The sequence below is a fragment of the Sus scrofa genome, chromosome 13 (assembly GCF_054392235.1).
Source record: "Sus scrofa isolate SSC_HxYL_T2T_F1_AM1 chromosome 13, Sscrofa_HxYL_maternal_Yorkshire_Landrace_v2.0, whole genome shotgun sequence".
Lineage (NCBI taxonomy): Eukaryota > Metazoa > Chordata > Mammalia > Artiodactyla > Suidae > Sus > Sus scrofa.
In genome coordinates, this window is record NC_139395.1 from 127,827,455 (window position 1) to 127,847,763 (window position 20,309).

General features: G+C 34.4%; 1 protein-coding gene across 45 annotated transcripts in view; it reads left to right on the forward strand.

Moving 5' to 3' along the window:
- The window catches only part of NAALADL2 (N-acetylated alpha-linked acidic dipeptidase like 2), a 1,339,033-nt gene that overhangs the window by 257,587 nt on the left and 1,061,137 nt on the right, over positions 1–20,309 (forward strand). For all 45 annotated transcript variants that reach the window (XM_084990315.1, XM_084990322.1, XM_084990307.1 and 42 more), the window contains one exon: positions 19,674–19,782. Coding sequence is in view for 5 of the 45 variants with exons in the window: in XM_084990341.1 (XP_084846467.1) it covers positions 19,703–19,782 (80 nt within the window). In the remaining 40 variants the exon portion in view is untranslated. The remainder of the gene's footprint in view (positions 1–19,673; positions 19,783–20,309) is intronic.

Genomic DNA, 20,309 nt, shown 5'->3' on the forward strand with positions numbered 1-20,309 from the left:
ATGGTGAATTTCAGAATTCAGATTAGATCCCCTCTCTAAATCCAGGTCTATCTCTTCCAAAAGCCCATGGAAAAGTAGTAGTCTTTAAATCACAGGACTTGGAGGACCCTGCGGTGAGCACAAATAGAAGAAAATAAGTGATATTCATTTAGGCTACAGTATCTAAATAAGTCAGAGGATTATAGTAGTAAGATTCAGTAAGAGCAGAGCAGGAGGGAGTGTTAGGAAAGCAAATAATTTAAAAAAAATTCATTTTTCCTTCCTTCCATCCTGCCTTATTTCCTTCCTTCCTTCTTCCCTTCCTCCCTTCCTTTTTTCTTCCTTCCTTAAAAAAAAAATCCTTCTAGTTGTTCTTGAAGTCATTCTGTGTATAAAAAAATAACCATGTAGACCTGGGCTCTGATAATATAACTATACAGAGTGTCCTGCAAGAAGATGACATGAGTCATTAATAAAATGGCTTATATTCATCATACTCCATTTAATGTAACAGAATGCACTTCACTTAAAAAAACTCTATAAAAATATTAAAACATATTTTAAAATATATAGGTTGTTTTAGAAATTAACTCTTCTGGAGTTCCCGTCGTGGCGCAGTGGTTAACGAATCCGACTAGGAACCATGAGGTTGCAGGTTTGGTCCCTGCCCTTGCTCAGTGGGTTAACGATCCGGCGTTGCCGTGAGCTGTGGTTGCAGACAGGGCTCGGATCCCGCGTTGCTGTGGCTCTGGCATAGGCCGGTGGCTACAGCTCCGATTTGAGCCCTAGCCTGGGAACCTCCATATGCCGCGGGAGCAGCCCAAAGAAATAGCAAAAAGACAAAAAAAAAAAAAAAAAGAAATTAACTCTTCTATTATTCTCTTACTGGTGACACTAAATAATACTAATACACCATGACATGCATCAATTTTCTCTTGAAAAAAATCCTCTGTCTCTTTATATTTTTTTGTGTTGGAAATACAAAGGTCAAAAATGTAGATATTCTTTTTCCACTCTTGCACAGTAGGTTAAGAATCTGACTGCAGTGGCTTGGGTCACTGCAGAGGTGTGGGTTCAATCCCTGGCACAGTGGGTTAAAGGATGTAGTATTGCCACAGCTACGGTGTAGGTTGCAGCTATGGCTCAAATTGATCCCTGGCCTGGGAACTTCCATGTGTTGTTCCATATGTTGTGGGTGCAGCCATGAAAAAAATACATATATTCTGTTTGCAAATAGCCCTATGCATTTTTTCTTTTTCTTTAAGCTATGAGTTTATTAACACTGTGATTTTAAAAGTGGATGAATTTCTTGATTTCAAAAAATGTGTATAACTTTAATGCCTATGTGCTACATAATTTATGAGTTCTTATGTTTCTTATATTTTATAAATGAAGTACTTAGCAACCAAGGAAGTGAAGAGACAAACAAAACCTTCCCAATATGATATCACCCGTCTGTCTCTTAATATTAGCTTGTAACTGTTATCATTATATATCTTGGCTGTTTCTTAAATATTTTTATTATTTTTCACTTTTAATTTTAAGCCTAAATATAGTTGAGAGATAAATAAGAGAAAAGCAACAATATCGTCCTGAATTTGAAATGTTCAAAGCAATACAACATGTAGACAATGGAATGGTGTGCTAATACATCCTGTCAGGAAAGCTGACCGAATTTGACAGTAATCTTATTAAAAATATCCAGAGATAATTTGCTTTATGAAAGACAAAGAAGTTTTCATTTTAGTTTAAATATATGATTCCAGAAAATCCATTTTGATATAAATGCTTAAGTAACATTTGAAATGTAATTTATGACTTTTAAAAATGATATTTATTATCATTTTTAAGAAGTAGATTTTAATATTTTTATGAATTTTTTAAAAAGACACTGACATGACTATTAATAAAACATTTCTAATCAGCAAAATTTAGAACTAATTTGTTTTGCATAATGAGAGAAATAATGCAAGATAAATGTCATATACATTATATGTGATAGCTACATATGAAGATATAAGTAGATATACTATGTGTATATACACGTACATATACATACAGATATGGACATAAATATAGAAACAGAACTTTTTTTATTATAGTTGATTTACAATGTTGTCCCTGTTTCTTCTGTATAGAACATTGTTAATTTAATTAATGTAGTTTTTTGGCTGCACTTAGAGCATATGGAAGTTCCTGGACCAAGGATCAAATCCCAGACAGAGCTGTAGCAACCCTGGATCCAACCCTGGATTGTTGGCCAGGTATTGAACCAACACACCACAGAGACAAGCTGGGTCATTAACCCACTGCATAACGGCGGGAATTCCTAGAACACCGTTAATTTAAATTTATTTAACACCACACATTTTAAAGCTGGAGACAAAATAAAACATTTTGCAATTAAAGTGATGGAACTAAGATTTTGGAACTCGACCATGAGATGTTTGTTTATCAGCAATGTCATAAATGGAAAAAATCATCATCATTACAAAAATGGGCATTGGGAATACAGATGGGACAGCTGTTGTTCTTTAATTGTGACTAGATTAATAAAATGCAGTTTTTACAACCCATTTAAAACTTATCACTGGGGAATACATTTTAGTGCCACTTTGGGTGTCTTTTGGTTAATAAATTCTTGCCTTTTGAGTGTAAGCATTTGGCTTCAAATCCCAGATACAAGTTTATTAAAAATTGTAATAGTTCTTAGAGACTATAAAATGAAATGAAGTGCACAAAATGTGTGTTTCCAGTGCTTGACTTTAAAACGATTTTTTACATGACTAATTTCAATATTTTCAACTTAAGCAGACTGTTGTTGAATTTAAATGATTATTAAATATTTAACCAGTGTGAGAAAGAGAGAGTGAGAATGAGGGGGAAATGGAGAGAGAGGGGGAGAAACAGAGACATTGGGGGGCCTGGGAGAGTGGAGTAAAATTTTCTTTTAATTTATTGGTAGTTTTTAAATAAGGTATATCCTATTTATACACTATGCTAATAATTATGAGTCCAATAATACTTTTGTGAAACAGGTTGTAACTTTAGATCTGAATTGTACTACAGCATAGTTAGTATAGTTAATAAGAAGATATCTGTGGAATATTCTGTCAAAGTATTTTTGAGATGTGGTTAAAAAATACATGTTTTTTGAAAAGCCAAAGCATTTGAAATATGGTATTATTTTACTAAATGTTTTCCTTGATCACATAAACAGATGAGAGAGATAGATTAAAATCTATGTTAATTAACAGGTCTCCTCCTGAAAATTCAGTATCTATTACCAATAAATAAAATGAAAATTGTGAGGCAGTGAGGCAAGAGCACAGGGGGCAAAGACCCTGAATTCTATAATTTTGCATGAGAACCAGCCTAGAGGGAAAGTACTGCATCTTGTTGGCGTTTCTTTCTCCTTAATTTAATAAACTTTGTGTCTAGATAAAATAAGATTGGTGGTGTAGAGGAGAGCTAAAAGCAGCAGAACTCCAATTGAAACAACTATGGAGCCTACTACAGTCCCTTGTGTGCTGACAGAAGACACAAGACTCCAGGGGTTACTCATAGGAGAGACAGAAGTCAGAGTAGATGTGCTGACTCTCAGAATACCACAGGGTCATTCACATAACCAGCAGGGGCCAGCCTGCACAGTGAGTACACCACCAACAAAGAAACCTGAGCTCAGGGGACCCACTGCTTTTATAGCAGTCAGTATGCAAGGCTGTTCTTTGACCAGAAGGAGGCCTGGTGATTTCAGAACTACCTGATGCCTCCTGTGATATTACCTCACTTCTCAGGATTTCAGTTTCATAATCAATCCTGAAAAGTGGCTTTAGTGAAAGAGTAGCCAAGACCATCAGCTCAGCAAAACAGTAGGAACACAAGAGTCCTACTACTAGGGACTGCTTCCCTACACTTTTCTCCTTCTTTTGTTCTCCAGGTCTCCTTCCCATTGCTCACATGTAACAACATTTGCTGCAAATGTCATTCCAATCACATCCTCAAGAAAGGCAAAAACAGAATCCTCTATTGCCCAGGAAAGTGATGACCTCTAACTCACATTTATGCTTTTTCTCTTTGGGGTCATGGTGGTAGAGTTTAGTTTGAGGAATCCTTACCATTTTCTGAGGGGATTCAGGATATTGCTAATACTCACTGTATTATTTCACTACCTTTTCTCTAATTTTTCAAAAATTTCCTCAGTCTTAAACCCTTCTAGATTTTGCTTAAGAGTGATCATCAAGATAAAATGGAAATGCACATTTTTATTTACTGACAAGATCTTTTCTAACAGTTTAGTTATAGTCTAACAAATGCTATAAATGGAATCAGTTGGCATGTGTAAATATAATGCAACTAAATTTAGTAAAAATGGTTACTTTTGGCTTTAACTTTTAAAAAGGCATAAAATTAACTTGTACAAAAATAAAATATTAATTTAGTAAATCAAGTGGAAGAGTCCTTGGCTTGGGGTCATCTGTGACACTCTATAAAATGACTGGTTAGCTGGCTAATAGATCTCTCTTTCTCTCTCTCTTTAAATTGAAGTATAGTTGAGTTACAATGTTATGTGAGATATCTTCTTTTAACCTCATTAATTTATGTGTGTGTTCCATGTAAAGTCCATGCCTTGTTGAAAAGTCTTCTTAAATAAGAACATTTTTTTCCTTAGTCAACATATACATATATTTAATACTTTTTTTTCATGGAGAAGAAGATGGAAAATAAATTCCATGTGATAGCCACAGAGTCAGCTAGAGAAAGGAGATGAGAGAGAGGCTGACTTTCTTGCTGTCTTCTAATTTTATCTTATGTTGAATGAACATTTTATTTGAAGTTTTGCTTTGTAATAACTGTGACTTTGGCTAAATATAATTACATTTCTGAGTCTCTTTCCAAGTCTAATAAACACCTCATGGATTGGCATGAGGAATATTTGAGTATTGGTTTTGATTTGTGTAAATTTCCTAACACCTGATTCCTACTTGATATTTAATAAATGGGTAATGTTTTTGTAGATGTTACTACATTATCCTTTGAAAATAAGTCCATGAACACAATGGAAGTTTCTGTGGCCCAACAAATCAGAAAATATTAAAGGGAAGAGAATCATTCAGGTAGACATATAAATTATACTATACTGAAGATTTTTAGTATTATGGTAAATGAACACTTGGAAAAATATTTGTTTTTATTGGAGTCAGTCTTCCATAAATTAAAAGATCAGCAGCTATTGATATGCACACCCATTGTTTAAAGATGCACTCTCTTGATGAGGCCTTTGAGCAAATATATACATGTGTGTTCATAAGTATTTTGTGTGTTAGAAAAAATTCCCTTAAAAGAGCGAAAAACTGATTTGAAGATAATGATTTCCCCAGGCCCTTTTTCCTCTCTGAAACTGGCTAATTCTGAGGAAGTGTGACATATCACATATTAAACTAAAATATGAAAGTCTTGCTCAAATAAATGAAATGAGATGTAAAGTTTTAATTAAGAGCTATTAATTAAGAATTAACCTTTTGGAAATTCACTAACCTCCTAGCTGCAGGGCAAGGTTGTATTTCACACAGTGTGGTCATAGATGAGTGTATTTCTAAAGATATGCTGTGTGCTTATGTGCTTTCATATTTTGAAATAGACTCTATGATAAGCAATTGGATAATTTCAAGATAATCCCTAAAGTCTCTGTAAGCCATTTTGAATATTGCGGTAAATATTGAAATCCTAATATGATAATTCCATGTTTGTATTGTACTTTTCAGGAGAATATTACTATTTTAGGAATATACAAATGAAAGACTGGAAAATATTGGAGTTCTGAAATATTAGAAAGATATTAAGAAAAAATCATACTTAATGCATATAATATAAGCTTACTAGGGATAGGGAGTATTTTTATATATATACTGGATTTATTTATTGTATTTATTGTAATATCTAACAAATATCTGTTGATAATATTTCATTTGCCATCTCCATGGATCTAATATGCTAAGTTTTTTCCAAGTAGTTTCCCCATTTTTCTGATTTTTTTTTTTAGAGCACCTATTTTGCACTAAATTTCCAGTATCAAATTCATTATACATAAATGGTAGAGCATATTTAATAAATAATAGCATACACACTATATCATCATCAGTGCATCTTAAAATTTGTCCCCCTTGAAAATCACTTGGGGGAGTTCGTTAAAAATTCAGATTCTGGGGCTTACCTACTTAGATTCTTATTTGAGGCCTACAATCTGATTTTTCCCAAAACTCAGAGTCAAGTCATGGAGGTAGTTTTAGCACACATTGAGAAACTCTCTTCTCCAATATTTGAAGAGAAAGACATTCATTGATTTAAAATAGTTTTTTCTCCTAAGGAACACATAATTTTATATGGTCAGATGTGTCTTTTCTAACTACTCTTCCAGTTTCACTTCTCAGAGTAGGAAGTGTCTTCTCTACTTTTTCTTGTTTAACCACCAGTAAAATATGTCTTAAGAGGAAGCTTTGGGCTTGACAAAAATATAACCTAATTCGTCAGACTTAGCCTTTTGAGGTTAGTCCCACAGAACAATTAAAAACATGGTTTTCTGCTTGAAGTGTTTAATTCTGTTTTAATTAGAAATCTTCTCCTTTTATTTACTTAGTACTCCTTCACCTTCATTGACATTGAAGAGGTTTTCAGTGGGGCATCATGAATATGCCTGCATTTGCATACTCATATTGAAAAATAAAGACGTAATTAAGTTTCAAGGATCATTCTGTACCTGAGATTACATTTATAAACCAATTTGGAATTTCTCCTATGAGATATCTGTGAATCTAAAAGGTTAACAAGTGGAGATTTACTGTGTTTCAAACTAAAGCTAAATGCTGTGGCAAAATTGCTTTTTCGTTCTTGGTTAGTAGCAATCATCCAGTTTTCAAGACTCATTCTTTGTAGAGATAATACCTGGGATATGGTATGTTTAGTGGAAAGATATGTCAACATACAAGTTGTTGGGAACATTTCAGAAATGTCCTGATTGGAACCATAGTGATATTAATTGGTTAGCACAGAGCCTCAGGCATAAGTAATCAATGTAATGCTTCATTGAAAGTGGTTGTAAAACAGCATGCTATGCATGACTAGTGTTTTCCTTTTTTTTTTTTTTTTTTTTTTTTTTTTTTTTTTTTTTTTGAGCAATATTTTTGCCTCCCTGCAAACAGATTTGGGTGGATCTGTTTGAATAAAAGAGCAGGGTAGAAGTTGTATTGCCTCATGGATTATTTACCCTCTAACTTCAGACATCTCCATCCCTGGCCCTTTGCCTTCAGCCTATTCTCTCTTTAATCAACTGCAATCTGGCCTTTCCCTTTACTACCACATTGAAACTACTCCCACTAAGTCACCAATGATGTTTAATTGTTAAACCAAAAGGAAGCTTTCCAAGTCTCAGTCAGTGTTGTGCCAAGTCACTTTGGAAACTGTGATAAAGAAAAAAGGCGTGCCCCTATATCCACTTATTAAAATATCCTCCCATAATTTGAACCAAGGGGAAAAAGTTAACAATGGCTCTACAATAAAAAAAAAAAGAAAGAGCAAGATTTTATATAAAGCTCCATCCTGCTCAGTCTATTGGCAGAAGATTGTCAATCCCATAAACCTACTCAGTGGGAAAGCAAAGGCTTTGCAGGTCTGGGAACTGCAGGCTGTCAGCAGGCACATGGTAATGTATTACCTATCACAAACAGCAACTTGTCTTTATTCAGAATTTAATATTTTGTTCATCATTTTGCATTCATTTTTACTTTTTAAGTAATGCATTTAAATATTATATTCATTACCGAGTTTTTTGATGCCCCTTAAATTATTTTGCCCATGGTGAGTGCTTCATTTACCTCAGCCTTAATTCCAACTCTGCTCATAGCACTTAGCCTCATTTTGAACCTGATACTGGTTTTCTGTCCCTTACATATGTTCTGAGTTTCTGTGACATTGTTGTCTTGTGATTTCTTTTCCTCATCACCAAATATTCCTTCACAATACCATTCCTGAGCTCTTCTCTTCCAATCCTTCAGTTTTTGGTGTTCTCAGTGGTTCATGGTCATTGTTCTAATAGTGCCCTTGTTTATGCTCTTTCTGGATGAATTCACTCTTTCCCATTCCCTTTGCTTTTTTTTCCCATACCCTCATTATTTTATGGCTGAACAGTGGCAGTAGGCTGCTAACAAGTGCCTCTAATCTCTATGCCAGCCCCTTTCTGGTCTACAATGCAGGCAGAATGACTTTTTCTAAAGTGAATATGTAGTTCATGTATTTATTAACCAAATATTTATTTAGTTTTTTTCCTATAACAGGCATTGTTTTAGATTCTAAGTATACATCAGTAAATAAAAGAAAATCCATACTCTCCTGAAGTGTGTATATTCATTTTATTTGAATATTGCTATGACCTTATTCTAGGGGTTTTATTTAATTTTTATCTAAATACATGTTTACATGGTAGAACTGGGTGGGAAAAAGTTTACTCCCTCCTTTTCTCATATTTTGGTCATAGAAATTTTTAAATGTTTTTACTTTTCAATCAGTTGCATATGAAGAGGTAGAAGCCTGGATCCTGCCTTCTTTTAAAAAAAAAATCACTTTTCATTACGAATATGGAAATAATTATCCATTGACCTATTAGTACTTAGGATTTCCTTCCAGTCCCAGAAATAGAGGATGATGTAATAATCACCATTTTCTTTCTTTATTATTTCTGTGTATTTGAATATAGTTTATACATATTATTAATTGCATCCCAGGTCGTGGAGCATATGTGCTTGGAGCAATGTCTTTAAACACATTGTAATCCAGTCTCGTGACATGTTTTGTTTGACTTACACAATGTGTGTGTTTGTTCAGTTATTTTTAAAATTTTATTCAGTTATTTTTAAAATTAATAGACTTTTTTTTAAAGTGGTTTTAGGTCCACAGCAAAATTGAACAGAAAGTACAGTTAGGTAATTCCCATTGTGGCTCAGTGCATTAAGAACCCAACTAGTATCCATGTGGTTGAGGGTTCAATCCCTGGCCTCATTCAGTGGGTTAAGGATCTGGCATTGCCACAAACTGTGATGTAGTCTGAGGATGTGGCTTGCATCCTTCATTGCTGTGGCTGTGGCATAGGCCAGTGGCTGCAGCTCTGATTCAACCCCTCACCTGGGAACTTCCATGTCCCCCAGGAGAGGCCTAAAAAAAAAAAAAAAAAAAAAAAAAAAAAAAAATACAGAGTTATCCTGTATTCTTTCTCTAACAGCAGGATGCACAGCCCAGTGTGGTACACTCATTACAACTGATGAAGAAACATTGGCACATTACTATCAACCCAAGTCTATGGTTTGAATTAGTGTTCACACTTCTGTGTTGTTCCATGGATTTGACAAAGATATAATGTCATGTATCAACAATTATATATCTTACAGAATAGTTTCCCTGCTAAAAAACAATCCTCTAAGCTCCACCTGTTTATCCTTATTTCCCCCTAAATCCCTGACCATCACTGATCTTCCTACTGTTTCCATTGTTTCAAATTTTGCAGAATGTCATATAGTTGGAATCACACAGTGTAGAGCTTTCAGGTTGTTTTCTTCTTTCACTTGGTAATATGCATTTAAGGTTTATTCATATATTGTTGTGACTTTATACTCCATTTCTTGTCAGTGCTAAATGATACTCCTTTGGACATATCACTGTCTATTAATCTCTTCTCCTGTTGAAGGACATCTTAGTCACTTCCAATTTTTGGTAGTTATGAATCAAACTGTGATGAATATCTATGTGTGGGGTTTTTTGTGGACATAAGTTTTCAACTCATTTGAGCAAATATCAACAAACATGACTGTTGGATCATATGGTAAGAGTGTGTTTTGTTTTGTAAGAAACTACCAAACTGCCTTTCATTTTGCATTCACACCAGTAAGTTATGAAAGTTCCTGTTGATTCATATCTTCACCAGTACTGTCAATGTTCTGGATTTTAGCCATTCTAATAGGTGTCTATTGATTTGATTTTTGCAGGTCCCTAATCATGTATAATGTTTCACATATTTTCCTATGTTTCAATATTTCCACTTGTATATTTTCAATTGTGAAGAGTCTGTTCAGATCTTTGCCCATTTTTTAAATTGAGTCATTCCTTTCCTTATTATTGAGTTTTAAGGATCTTTTGCATATTTATGATAACAGTCCTTTTTGTAGCTGTTTTTTATTCTCTTGACTGTGACCGTGACAGAGTAGAATATTTTTAATTTTAATTAAGTACAATTTATCAATTCTTCTTTCATGGACCATGCTAAAAAGTCATTGCTAAACCCAAGGTCATCTAGATTTTCTCCTGTGTTATATTCTAGGATTTTCATAGTTTTTGCAATTTACATTTAGGTCTACAATCTATTTTGAATTGATTTTTTTGAAGGTTGTAATTTTTGTATCTTGATTAGCTTTTTTTTTTTTTTTTTTTTTTTTTTTTTTTTTGCATGTGACTATCTAATTGACCCAATGCCATTTGCAAAAAGACTATCATTTCTCAATTGGATTGCCTCTGCTCCTTTGTCAAATATCAGTAGACTATATTTGTGAGGATCTCTTTCTGGGCTCTTTATTCTTTTCCACTGATCTGTTTGTCTATTCTTTCACCAATAAAACACTGTCTTAATTACTATACTTTTATTGAAAGTCTCGAAATTGGGAATCATTAGTTCTCAAACTGTGTTCTTCTTTGATATAATTTTGGCTTTTCTCTATCTTTCACCTCTCCATATGAACTTTAAAATCAGTTTGTCAATATTCACACAATAACTTGCTGGGGTTTTGATTAGGATTGCACTAAATCTATAGGTGAAGTTGGGAAGAACTGATATTTCGACAATATTAAGTCTCTGATCTATGAACCTGGAATATCACTCTATTTATTTAGTTTTTTGATTTTGTTCATCAGCGTACTGTAGTTCTAATATAGACCTTATAGATATTATGGTAGATTTACACATAAATCTTTAATTTGAAATGAGGGGTACTAATGTAAATAGTATTGTGTTAATCTCAAATTCCTCTTGTTCATTGCTATTAAAAAATTGACTTTTCTATATTCACCTTGTATACCAACTTTATTATAACTGCTTATTAGTTCCAGCAGTTTTCGTTGATTTTTTCATATTTTTTTACATAGACATTTGTAGCGTCTATGAACAAAGACAGTTTTATTTCTTTCTTCCAAGCGTATATACTTGTTATGCCTATTTTCTTTTCCATTAATATTGTATTTATCGAGGACTCAGTATGATGTCAAAAAGGAGTGGTGAGAGGAGACATCTTTGTCTTGTTCTTGATCATAGCAGGAAAGCAACTAGTTTCTCACCATTAAGTATAATGTTCACTGTAGGAATATTTTTTAGATGTTCTTTATCAAGTTGAAGAGGTTTTCATCTATTTTTAGTTTGCTGAGAGGTTTATCATGAATGGATGTTAAATTTTGTCAAATAATTTTTTTGCATCTATTGATATGATCATGTAATTTTTCTTTCTAGACTATTGCTGTGATGGTTTTAGACTATTCATTGACTGGTTTTTGAATGTGGAACCAGCCTTGTGTATGGGAAATAAATTCTACTTGGTCATGTTATATAATTATTTTTATACATAGTATATTTATAAAAACCTGCTTGTGAGAAACTTTTGAAAATTGAGACATTCCCCTCACATTTATTTTGGGCATATTTGAGGAAAACCTGACATTCTTGAGCTTATTATCTTATGTAGCAACAATCTGCTGGAGCTCAGTAGCTGTTGCTGCTCCCCACTTCTGTGTTGCGTCCATCTGCTTCATTTATTTGCATTGCCTGCCTCAAATGGACTCAAGCATTTTCCTGTCTTGGTGCTAATGGATGTGTTCCAAGTGCTGGCATTATTTGACCTGTGTTGCCTAAACTTCTGCACATTGTTGAGACTCTTCACTCCTTTGCATCTGTGACCCTATTTTCTTCTGATATTATCCCCACTTCTTTTACATACCTTCCTCATGGATCTTCCTCTTATCACCTTTTAAAAGTTGAAGTTCCTTAAAATTCCTCTATTGGCTTTTTTCTCTCTACATACTCAGTAAAGGTGATCTTCCATTCTCAGTGTTTTTCAGGTCCTAGAATCCCTGATAGCTCCCTCTTGCTAGACTCTTGGCTTCCACTATTATTCATATATTTATTGAGAGTATGAATTGTCCCAAGGAGCAATGGGAAACATTAAGGGAATAATGACTTGTCATAGGCCTTTAAAGGGAATGGTGAGTCACAATTTTGAAATGGCAGTGATGGTTGGAAGGAATGGGGGAAAAAAGGATATACATCATGAAACATATTGAGTCTGGCAGTACGTTAAGTTTGTTCTCACTAGTCTGGTCATAATCTTAAGTGGCAAGGAAACAGATAAAACCCCATAGCTCCTATTTATTCAACAGTGGAAGAGTGTCCTAAAATCAAATATATTTTAGAGACCAACTTGGAAAGGAAAAAGGACATCATCTTTAGACCTTTCGTTAGTATAAGATGATTATGAGATGTATGTATCTATCTATGTAATTATCTGTCTATAATAGCAGGTACATCTATACAGTGGAATATTATTTATCAATAAAAATGTATAGAGTACTGGTTCATGCTATGATAAACCTCAAAATTATTATGCTAAGAAAAAGACACCAGAAAACAAAGGCCACATGTTTTATGATTATGATATCACAAATCCACAAATGGCAAACTCAAAGAGACAAAAAGCTAATCAGTGTTTGCCTGGGGCTGGGGTTGGGAGTGAGAATTGACTACATATGGACACAATGAAAATTGGGGGATAAAAAAATGTTCTAAAACTGGATTATGCATACATTTACTAAAAACCACTGAATTGCACACATTAGATGTAGTGCATAAATTATACCCCAGTAAAGCTATTTAAATAGCAATAGCTGGTCTTTTTCTATGAACTGATAAGTCCCAGTGAGGCAAAGTAAGTTGCACCAGTATACACAGCTAATAATTATCAGACCTAGGTCTTGAATCCAGATAGTCTTTCTCTAAAAGATTTTTCATGAATTACCTGGTTTTTCATCTTTAATGTAACCTCATGAGATGGTATAGTTAATATAATTTTCCCACTTTGCAGATGAGGAAACATGCCTAATGTTTAGATAACTTGCGCAAAGTAATGGAGCTCATAGTTTAGCTGGAATCAAAACCCAGAGAGATTGACTTGAAACCTACATCTGTAATCTTTTTGGGTTAATTGACCAGGCAGCAATTACACCTGATGTCACAAATATGAATTTATATTTATGAACAGCAGGGATGATGGTATTGTAAGCATGAAATCCTGAGAAACCAAGTAGGCTAGTTTTTTGTTTTTGTTTTTGTTTTTTTTTTACTAATAACTTGTTGGGCTGCCTTGATGGGATCAAGAACTTAACAGCACAGTTTCTAGAGCCTAAGGCCATTTACTGACAAGTGGTCTGGAAAGGAAAAAACCGGTATCTTTTAACTTGGGAAAGAATGACTGCTAACTTTCATAACCAATCTTATGAAGGAATTGAGTACCATGTTAGTAAATAGGTCATGTACCAAGAATTTTTGGCTTCCCACTCCAGCTGTCCTCTCTGACATTTTCTATGCTTATTTTCCTAAAATCTCCTACACTATTGGTCACCACACACACTGGTAGCAGTTGATAATAATGAGAGATTACAGTTACTGAGTGATTACCATCTGTAGGTTCTGTGCTTTACTACTATTAACTCATTAGTACTTGGAAAAACTCCGGGAGGCAGCTACTACTATTATAATCTCTCCTCATTGATGAGAGGATGAGGAGAACTGAGACATAATGTAACGTAACTTGCTTAAGGACCATAGGTAGTTAAGTGGCAACACCAGGCTTTGAGCCCAAGCAGTCTGGCTTGAGTCTCAGCAATTAATGACTGCAATAAGCCTACACCTCAAGGACATAAATCCTGGAAGATACAATCTCCAGAGGACAGGTGTTTGCTTATTCATTTAGCATTTATTGATTACCAACTCTGTCTTGTATGTTGTACCCAGATATTGCTGGTAATTAAATATGGTTTTAACTACGCAAATTTTGTGAATGAATGTACTCTTTTAATATACTTTTTTCTTGAATTTAATATTTGAGTGAACTATTCAAAAGTAGTTTTTATCTCTTAATTTTTTCTTTTATATCATCTTCCTCTTGTTCTGAAAATAAAAACAATATGATTTAATGTGGTATAATAATAGTAAGAATAACCTTCAGAGTATTTTCATCTCACCTTTTTTTTTTAATGTATGTGAAACCATGGCAGTAAGATATGCAAATGATCTAACTTAAAAGCAAGAGAAAAAAATAGCTCATTTAGTATATCTTACTAGTCATTCCCAATGAATAATTTCCTATGGTATTTTGGCAGATGGGCTCTTGTCTAATTTTAAATGACTCATCTGAAGAAGCTTCAGCTGGAGGTTGATTCTAGAGGCTAATGGACTTGCTATGAAAGGTTTTAATATTTAGCCTAATTTTCCACTCCTTAAAATTTTAGAGCATTACTCCTAATTACTTGCTGTAACCTTCTCCCCTTCTGCTGCCTCCTTGTTTCATGCTAGTTGCAACTCACTGTCCTTCTAGGTAGGTATTATGTCTTCCCACTGTGAATTATTTCTGAGTAAAGCATCACTTTAATTTTTACAAGGGCTGTTGATTCTTATATAGAGGGATGATGGTATATTCTTCCTCTCTTTGAATTTGGGCTGTGTTATAAAAATAATAAATCATATATTTGTTAATCTTTGATTTAAATTTGTGAATTTTAAGTGTTTGAATCAGAATTCTAACTGATCGTCTGAACTGTGGTCAATCATTTACTAAATTCTATCTGGCCACATTTGATATTTAGTGCTGGGGAAATGCATGTTGGAACAAATCCTTGATTAGCAGAGTTTCATACTGAGTTGTAGTCCGCTTCTCCTGTGTCCCTGCTGAGAATCATTGTGCAAAGGTTTGTCTTGACAAGCAGTCCTATAAAAACTGGAGCTTATTTGCTATATTGCTTTGATATTTCAATCTATTTTTGGATAGATTTTACACTTTGGCCCTTGGTATATTTTCCTTCCTTTGGATATACAGCTGGTAGCTGTATTAGCATTTACTGAAAGTGCTGTAGCAATTCCCACATAAAGGTAATCCTGTTCCTTAGTGTTCTTTCAGAGTAAACCCAAAGTATTATATTTCATGGCAATGGAAATATAATTGATATCTTTTAATCACTTAAAATCTCTGTACACAGTAGTAACTGCTGAAGAAACTGAATCTGCCATAGCCTGGCCATGTCATTATGTCCAGGTATTAATGAATGCTCCTCTATATAATCTAGCAGTTTTCACATTTTAGTTTGCATTTGAATCACTCGAAGGGTGGTAGAAACACAGATTACCCTAGCCCCCATCTCCAGAGTTTCTGATCTATAGTCTGGGATGGGGTCTAAGATTTTGCACTTCTAACAAGGTCCTGAATGATGCTAGTTCTGCCAGTTCAGGGACCACCCTTTAAGAACTGGATTATGGAGTGTTGTATAACTATAGCGCTTATGGCTGTAAATTGCCCAGGATTTATCTTGGGCCCACACTGAAGAACCACTGAACTAGTATACTGATTGGAACACATATTCTGTGATGGACTGGATAATAAATATTATAGGCTTTTGGGCCAGACAGTCTCCGTCGTAGCTACTCAGTTCTGCTGTTATAGCAGGAAAGCAGCCATAGACAATACAGAGATGAATGGACATGGCTGTGTTCCAATAAAATTTTATTTACAAAAACAGATAGTAGGCTGAATTGGCCCCTGGCACACAGTTTGCTGATCCCTGATCTAATTCATCAGCAAGGGACTTGTATTTTGCCCAACTCACAAATCATCTGTATCCTCTACACTTGTCAGCAATTATGTGCCAAACTTCCAGCTAGGAGCTGTGGGGGATATATAAGAATTATAAATCTAATTTTCCTACTCTTCTTCAAAAGATTAAAGTTCAGTGTAGTATAGTCTTGAAAAAAAATTAGAGAGAAATTAAATACCTAGGCTGGAATACATTTCATGATATAGGTGAATCTTAAGAGAATATGTAGCAGCTAGGCAAAAGAGAGCAAGATAAATGTCTTAGAAAGGAAGGACAGCACAAGAAAAGACATGGAGGGAATATTCAATGTGTCCTTCCAGTGGGCTGTGAGAACTGTGAGGTGGAAAGGATTGGAAGTGTTGAGAGTCACATACGGCATTTGACAAACACTTGTGCACACTCTGTTGGTGCAGTGATAGGTTCTGGGAGCACAGCTTACTTAGCCTGGTCCCTGCCTTAAAGAATCTCAGCTGTGGATCAAGATATTTAAAAATCCCAAAGCTATAAACAATATTTTTTACATAAATTTTTCATTATAGCTTATTTACAATGTTCTGCCAATTTTCTATTGCACAGCATGGTGATCCAGTTACACATACATGTATAGATTCTTTTTTCTCACATTATCATGCTCCATCATAAGTGACTAGATATAGTTTCCAGTGCTACACAAAAGGATCTCATTGTTAGATACAGTTCCCAGTGCTACATAGCCAGATCTCATTGCTAACCATTCCAAAGGCAATAGTCTGCATCTATCCACCCCAAGTTTCCAATCCATCCCTCCCCCTCCCCCTTGGCAACCACAAGTCTATTCTCCAAGTCCATGATTTTCTTTTCCATGGAAAGGTTCATTTGTGCCATACATTAGATTCCAGATATAAGTGATATCATATGGTGTTTGTCTTTCTCTTTCTGAAATCTCATAATAAATGATGTAAACAATATTTGAAGTGTATATGCTTGGCTCAGGGCAGGCTTTAAATGGATGTTAAAGTGAAAATGAAATTTATGTGATTAACAACAGGAATTTTTGTTAATTGTTTAATAGAGTGAAGCTTGAAGAAAACTGAGGAAAAGTTATCATCTATATGCTAGTAAAATGATAACCATATAAGGGAATGATTGTTAATAATATTATATTAATCCCATAGAAAACCTTGCTATATTGGAAAATTGTATTGTATTTTTGCTTCTTTTTTTACATGCTGTGATTAAGAAAATCCAAAATTAGTGCGTTAATGTTTTAAAATAGCCATCACCAGAACTAAAAACGGTTTCCAAAGAGTCATACTATTTTGTCTTTCTGATACAAACACCATTTAAAAACTCTGTATGGGAAAAATTCTCCATAAACAGGTGATACTTTTTGCTTCTGAGATTTTATTCCTAAAATGAATAAATTTTATTCCTAAAATCTGAATGGAGTCTATTATCAAATAGAATACCTCATAGGAACCGATGGCCAGTGTTTGTGTGAGTTATTTGAATGAGATAATCTCCAAGCTTCCTTCTAGTTTCAGGTTTCTGACTTTAGGTAATATTTGAAAGGTCCACAAGGGACTAATTCAGGCAAGTTTCTCTAAGACTGAGAAAATCACATTCTGAATAATGAATTTCAATAGATGAAACTAGAGTTCACTTCATTTAGTAAACATAATATCGAATTTAGAGTTAGAAAAAGCAAGGATTGATTAAAGACATTATTTTAGACAAGATGACATGTGACTTTTCAGCTATCTATCCCAATTTAAACAGTTTAATTTTTAATCAAAGGCAGGGATACAGATGGCGGTGTGCCATTTTATCTAGTTAGCTACTAAGAGGGAGGTTAGAAAGAAAGTCACATGTGATTTAGATTTCCTGTGATTTTTAGCTTGACTTAAGTCTTTTTGTGAGCATGCCTCTACCATTTTTATTGTGACTTCTTCATTTTCAATGTTGAGGGTTAGCCGAAGCCTACATTTATACTAAGACGATGACTGGTTTCTTGCACAATCTTGCATGTAAATGGAGTCTTGAGGTCCTTTTAAATAAAAGTCGAGAATTGAATAGTGACCTTCAATCCTCCCCATTTGACAACGCTTTTATTCTCCGCAGTTGAGATATTCTAAAAGGTCCTGAATTGTGTGTGAGTGTGCATGTGTATGTGTCTGTACCAACGGTGTATGTCACAAATCTTGATCCAAGGACTTTATTTGATAATAGGTGGCTCCAGAAAGCTTATCACTTTTGTATTTAAAAAGTTATGTTACTCTTATCTAGAGGCTCTGAAGTTTAAAAGAAAGAAGAGTTGGATAGGACTTCCAAATTGGATGAATCTATAGGCTCTACCATAAGCAATTTTTCCCTGAAAGCATAAGGTGTTTAGGATAAAAATACAGAAATATTATTTTTCTCTGTATTTTGGTAGTTGAGTACTTCATGACACATTATTTCCTATTTTATAAAGCTTAAGGGAGATGTGAAATTTCAAATGAAGGGGAAATAATTAGGAGAGAAAAGAGAAAATAAACTAATCCAATGAAGGGGTGTTTTTTCTCCCTAGTCACAAGCTTATGCAATGCTGCAAGCTGACTTTGAACAAAATTACAGCTTACTTGGGGTGATAAAAGAAGATTAAAAAAGGTACAGCTTTCAGATATCTCAATGCTAAGATAAAAATATAAAATTAAGGAGAGGGAGTAAAAATAAGTGGTTCTAAATTTATGACATTATTATTTAATATCACAGTCCATAAATACAAAATGTAGAACAACAAATCCTGGCAGTAGACGATATAAAATAGTAAGGAAAGACTGCCAATGTCCTAAAATACTACATAATAGCAATCAATTATTGAGCACCTAATACATGCTAGGAAATGTGCCAGGAATAACTCTAATTCTCACAGTAGTTCTTAAATTGCCTATTTTCATCCTAAATTTAAAGTGAGAATTAGGGAGTTCCCATCGTGGCGCAGTGGTTAACGAATCCGACTAGGAACCATGAGGTTGCGGGTTCGATCCCTGCCCTTGCTCGGTGGGTCAGGGTTCCGGCGTTGCCGTGAGCTGTGGTGTAGGTCGCAGACGCGGCTCGGATCCTGCGTTGCTGTGGCTCTGGTGTAGGCTGACAGCTACAGCTCCGATTCGACCCCTAGCCCGGGAGCCTCCATATGCCGCAGGAGCGGCCCAAGAAATAGCAAAAAGACAAAAATAAATAAATAAATAAATAAATAAAGTGAGAATTAGATATTTAAAGAGTAACAGAAATTATTCATGGTCAGTCACAGAAGGGTTCAACAGAAGAACCAGTCTTTCGGTGCTAGACGTGTTCTTTCTATTACACATCTCTTCCTTTGGTTAACACTTTGTTCCAGCAAAGATAATAAGTCATTGCATCTAGTTGTGTGTCTTCTTCTTTATCTCTTATTGTGTTTAGCACTGCATATCACAAGGTAAGTGCCTCATTAGGCTAGCTAAATTAATATGGAAGCATAAACACGTGAAAATGAGTGTGAGAGAAAAGTATTTGTGTGTTTGTATATATACTTGTCCTTGAAATAAAATGTGCATTTTAAAAATGTCTATTTATACATTCTTGACTTCCAAAAAAGAGTGAAGAATTTCAGACTGCTTACACTAAGAAGGACTGATCAAGTAACTCTAAAAAGCATTAACCAAAGAATAAAATTCAAGATCTAACTGATAAATTATCTAGTATGACACCCAATTTAAATCGATCACCTCTGTTTTTTGATTTATGAACAGGAAATGAGCTTTGACTGTTAGTCACCTGGATGAAGAGCCCTGAGTTTAGCTCGTCAGAGTCTTGTAACCTGCAAAGACCCTCTGGTTGTACAAGGATCGATCGATTGAAGTAAGGCATAATTACTTTAATTAGAATGCAAGACTTTTACTCTTGAATCAGGTTTTAATAAGGTGACTTGGCATAACTCTATAAAGTGCCAATAGCTGCTAATTTTGGAAAAGCAGAAGAATGTAAGCATCATTTTATGGTAAAACCTATGTATTTCAATATCTATTCATCTTTTATTTCATGAATTTGAGTCCATTTTCTTTGGATAGTGTTATCTAATTTCTGCGTGGCTGCTGAAATTGGTACAATTTCCTTGCCTTCGTGTTATCAATTGATTTTTATACAATTATAATTTTATGGTAAGTAATCAAATTAGCTAGTCTCTTTTCTTTTTTGCAGTTTAGGTTGACACACTATTTTATTTTAAAATTATAGCAATGCAGTTTGTGCCATGATATAGGACGGTTTTGCATTTCTTATTTATTCCAAGTTTACATAGGTCTAATTACCTTTTGGATCATCTGTCTGTATAAGGCCACGCAGACTGTGAACTTCCATTTAGGCATTAGAGTTTGAAGACATGCTTT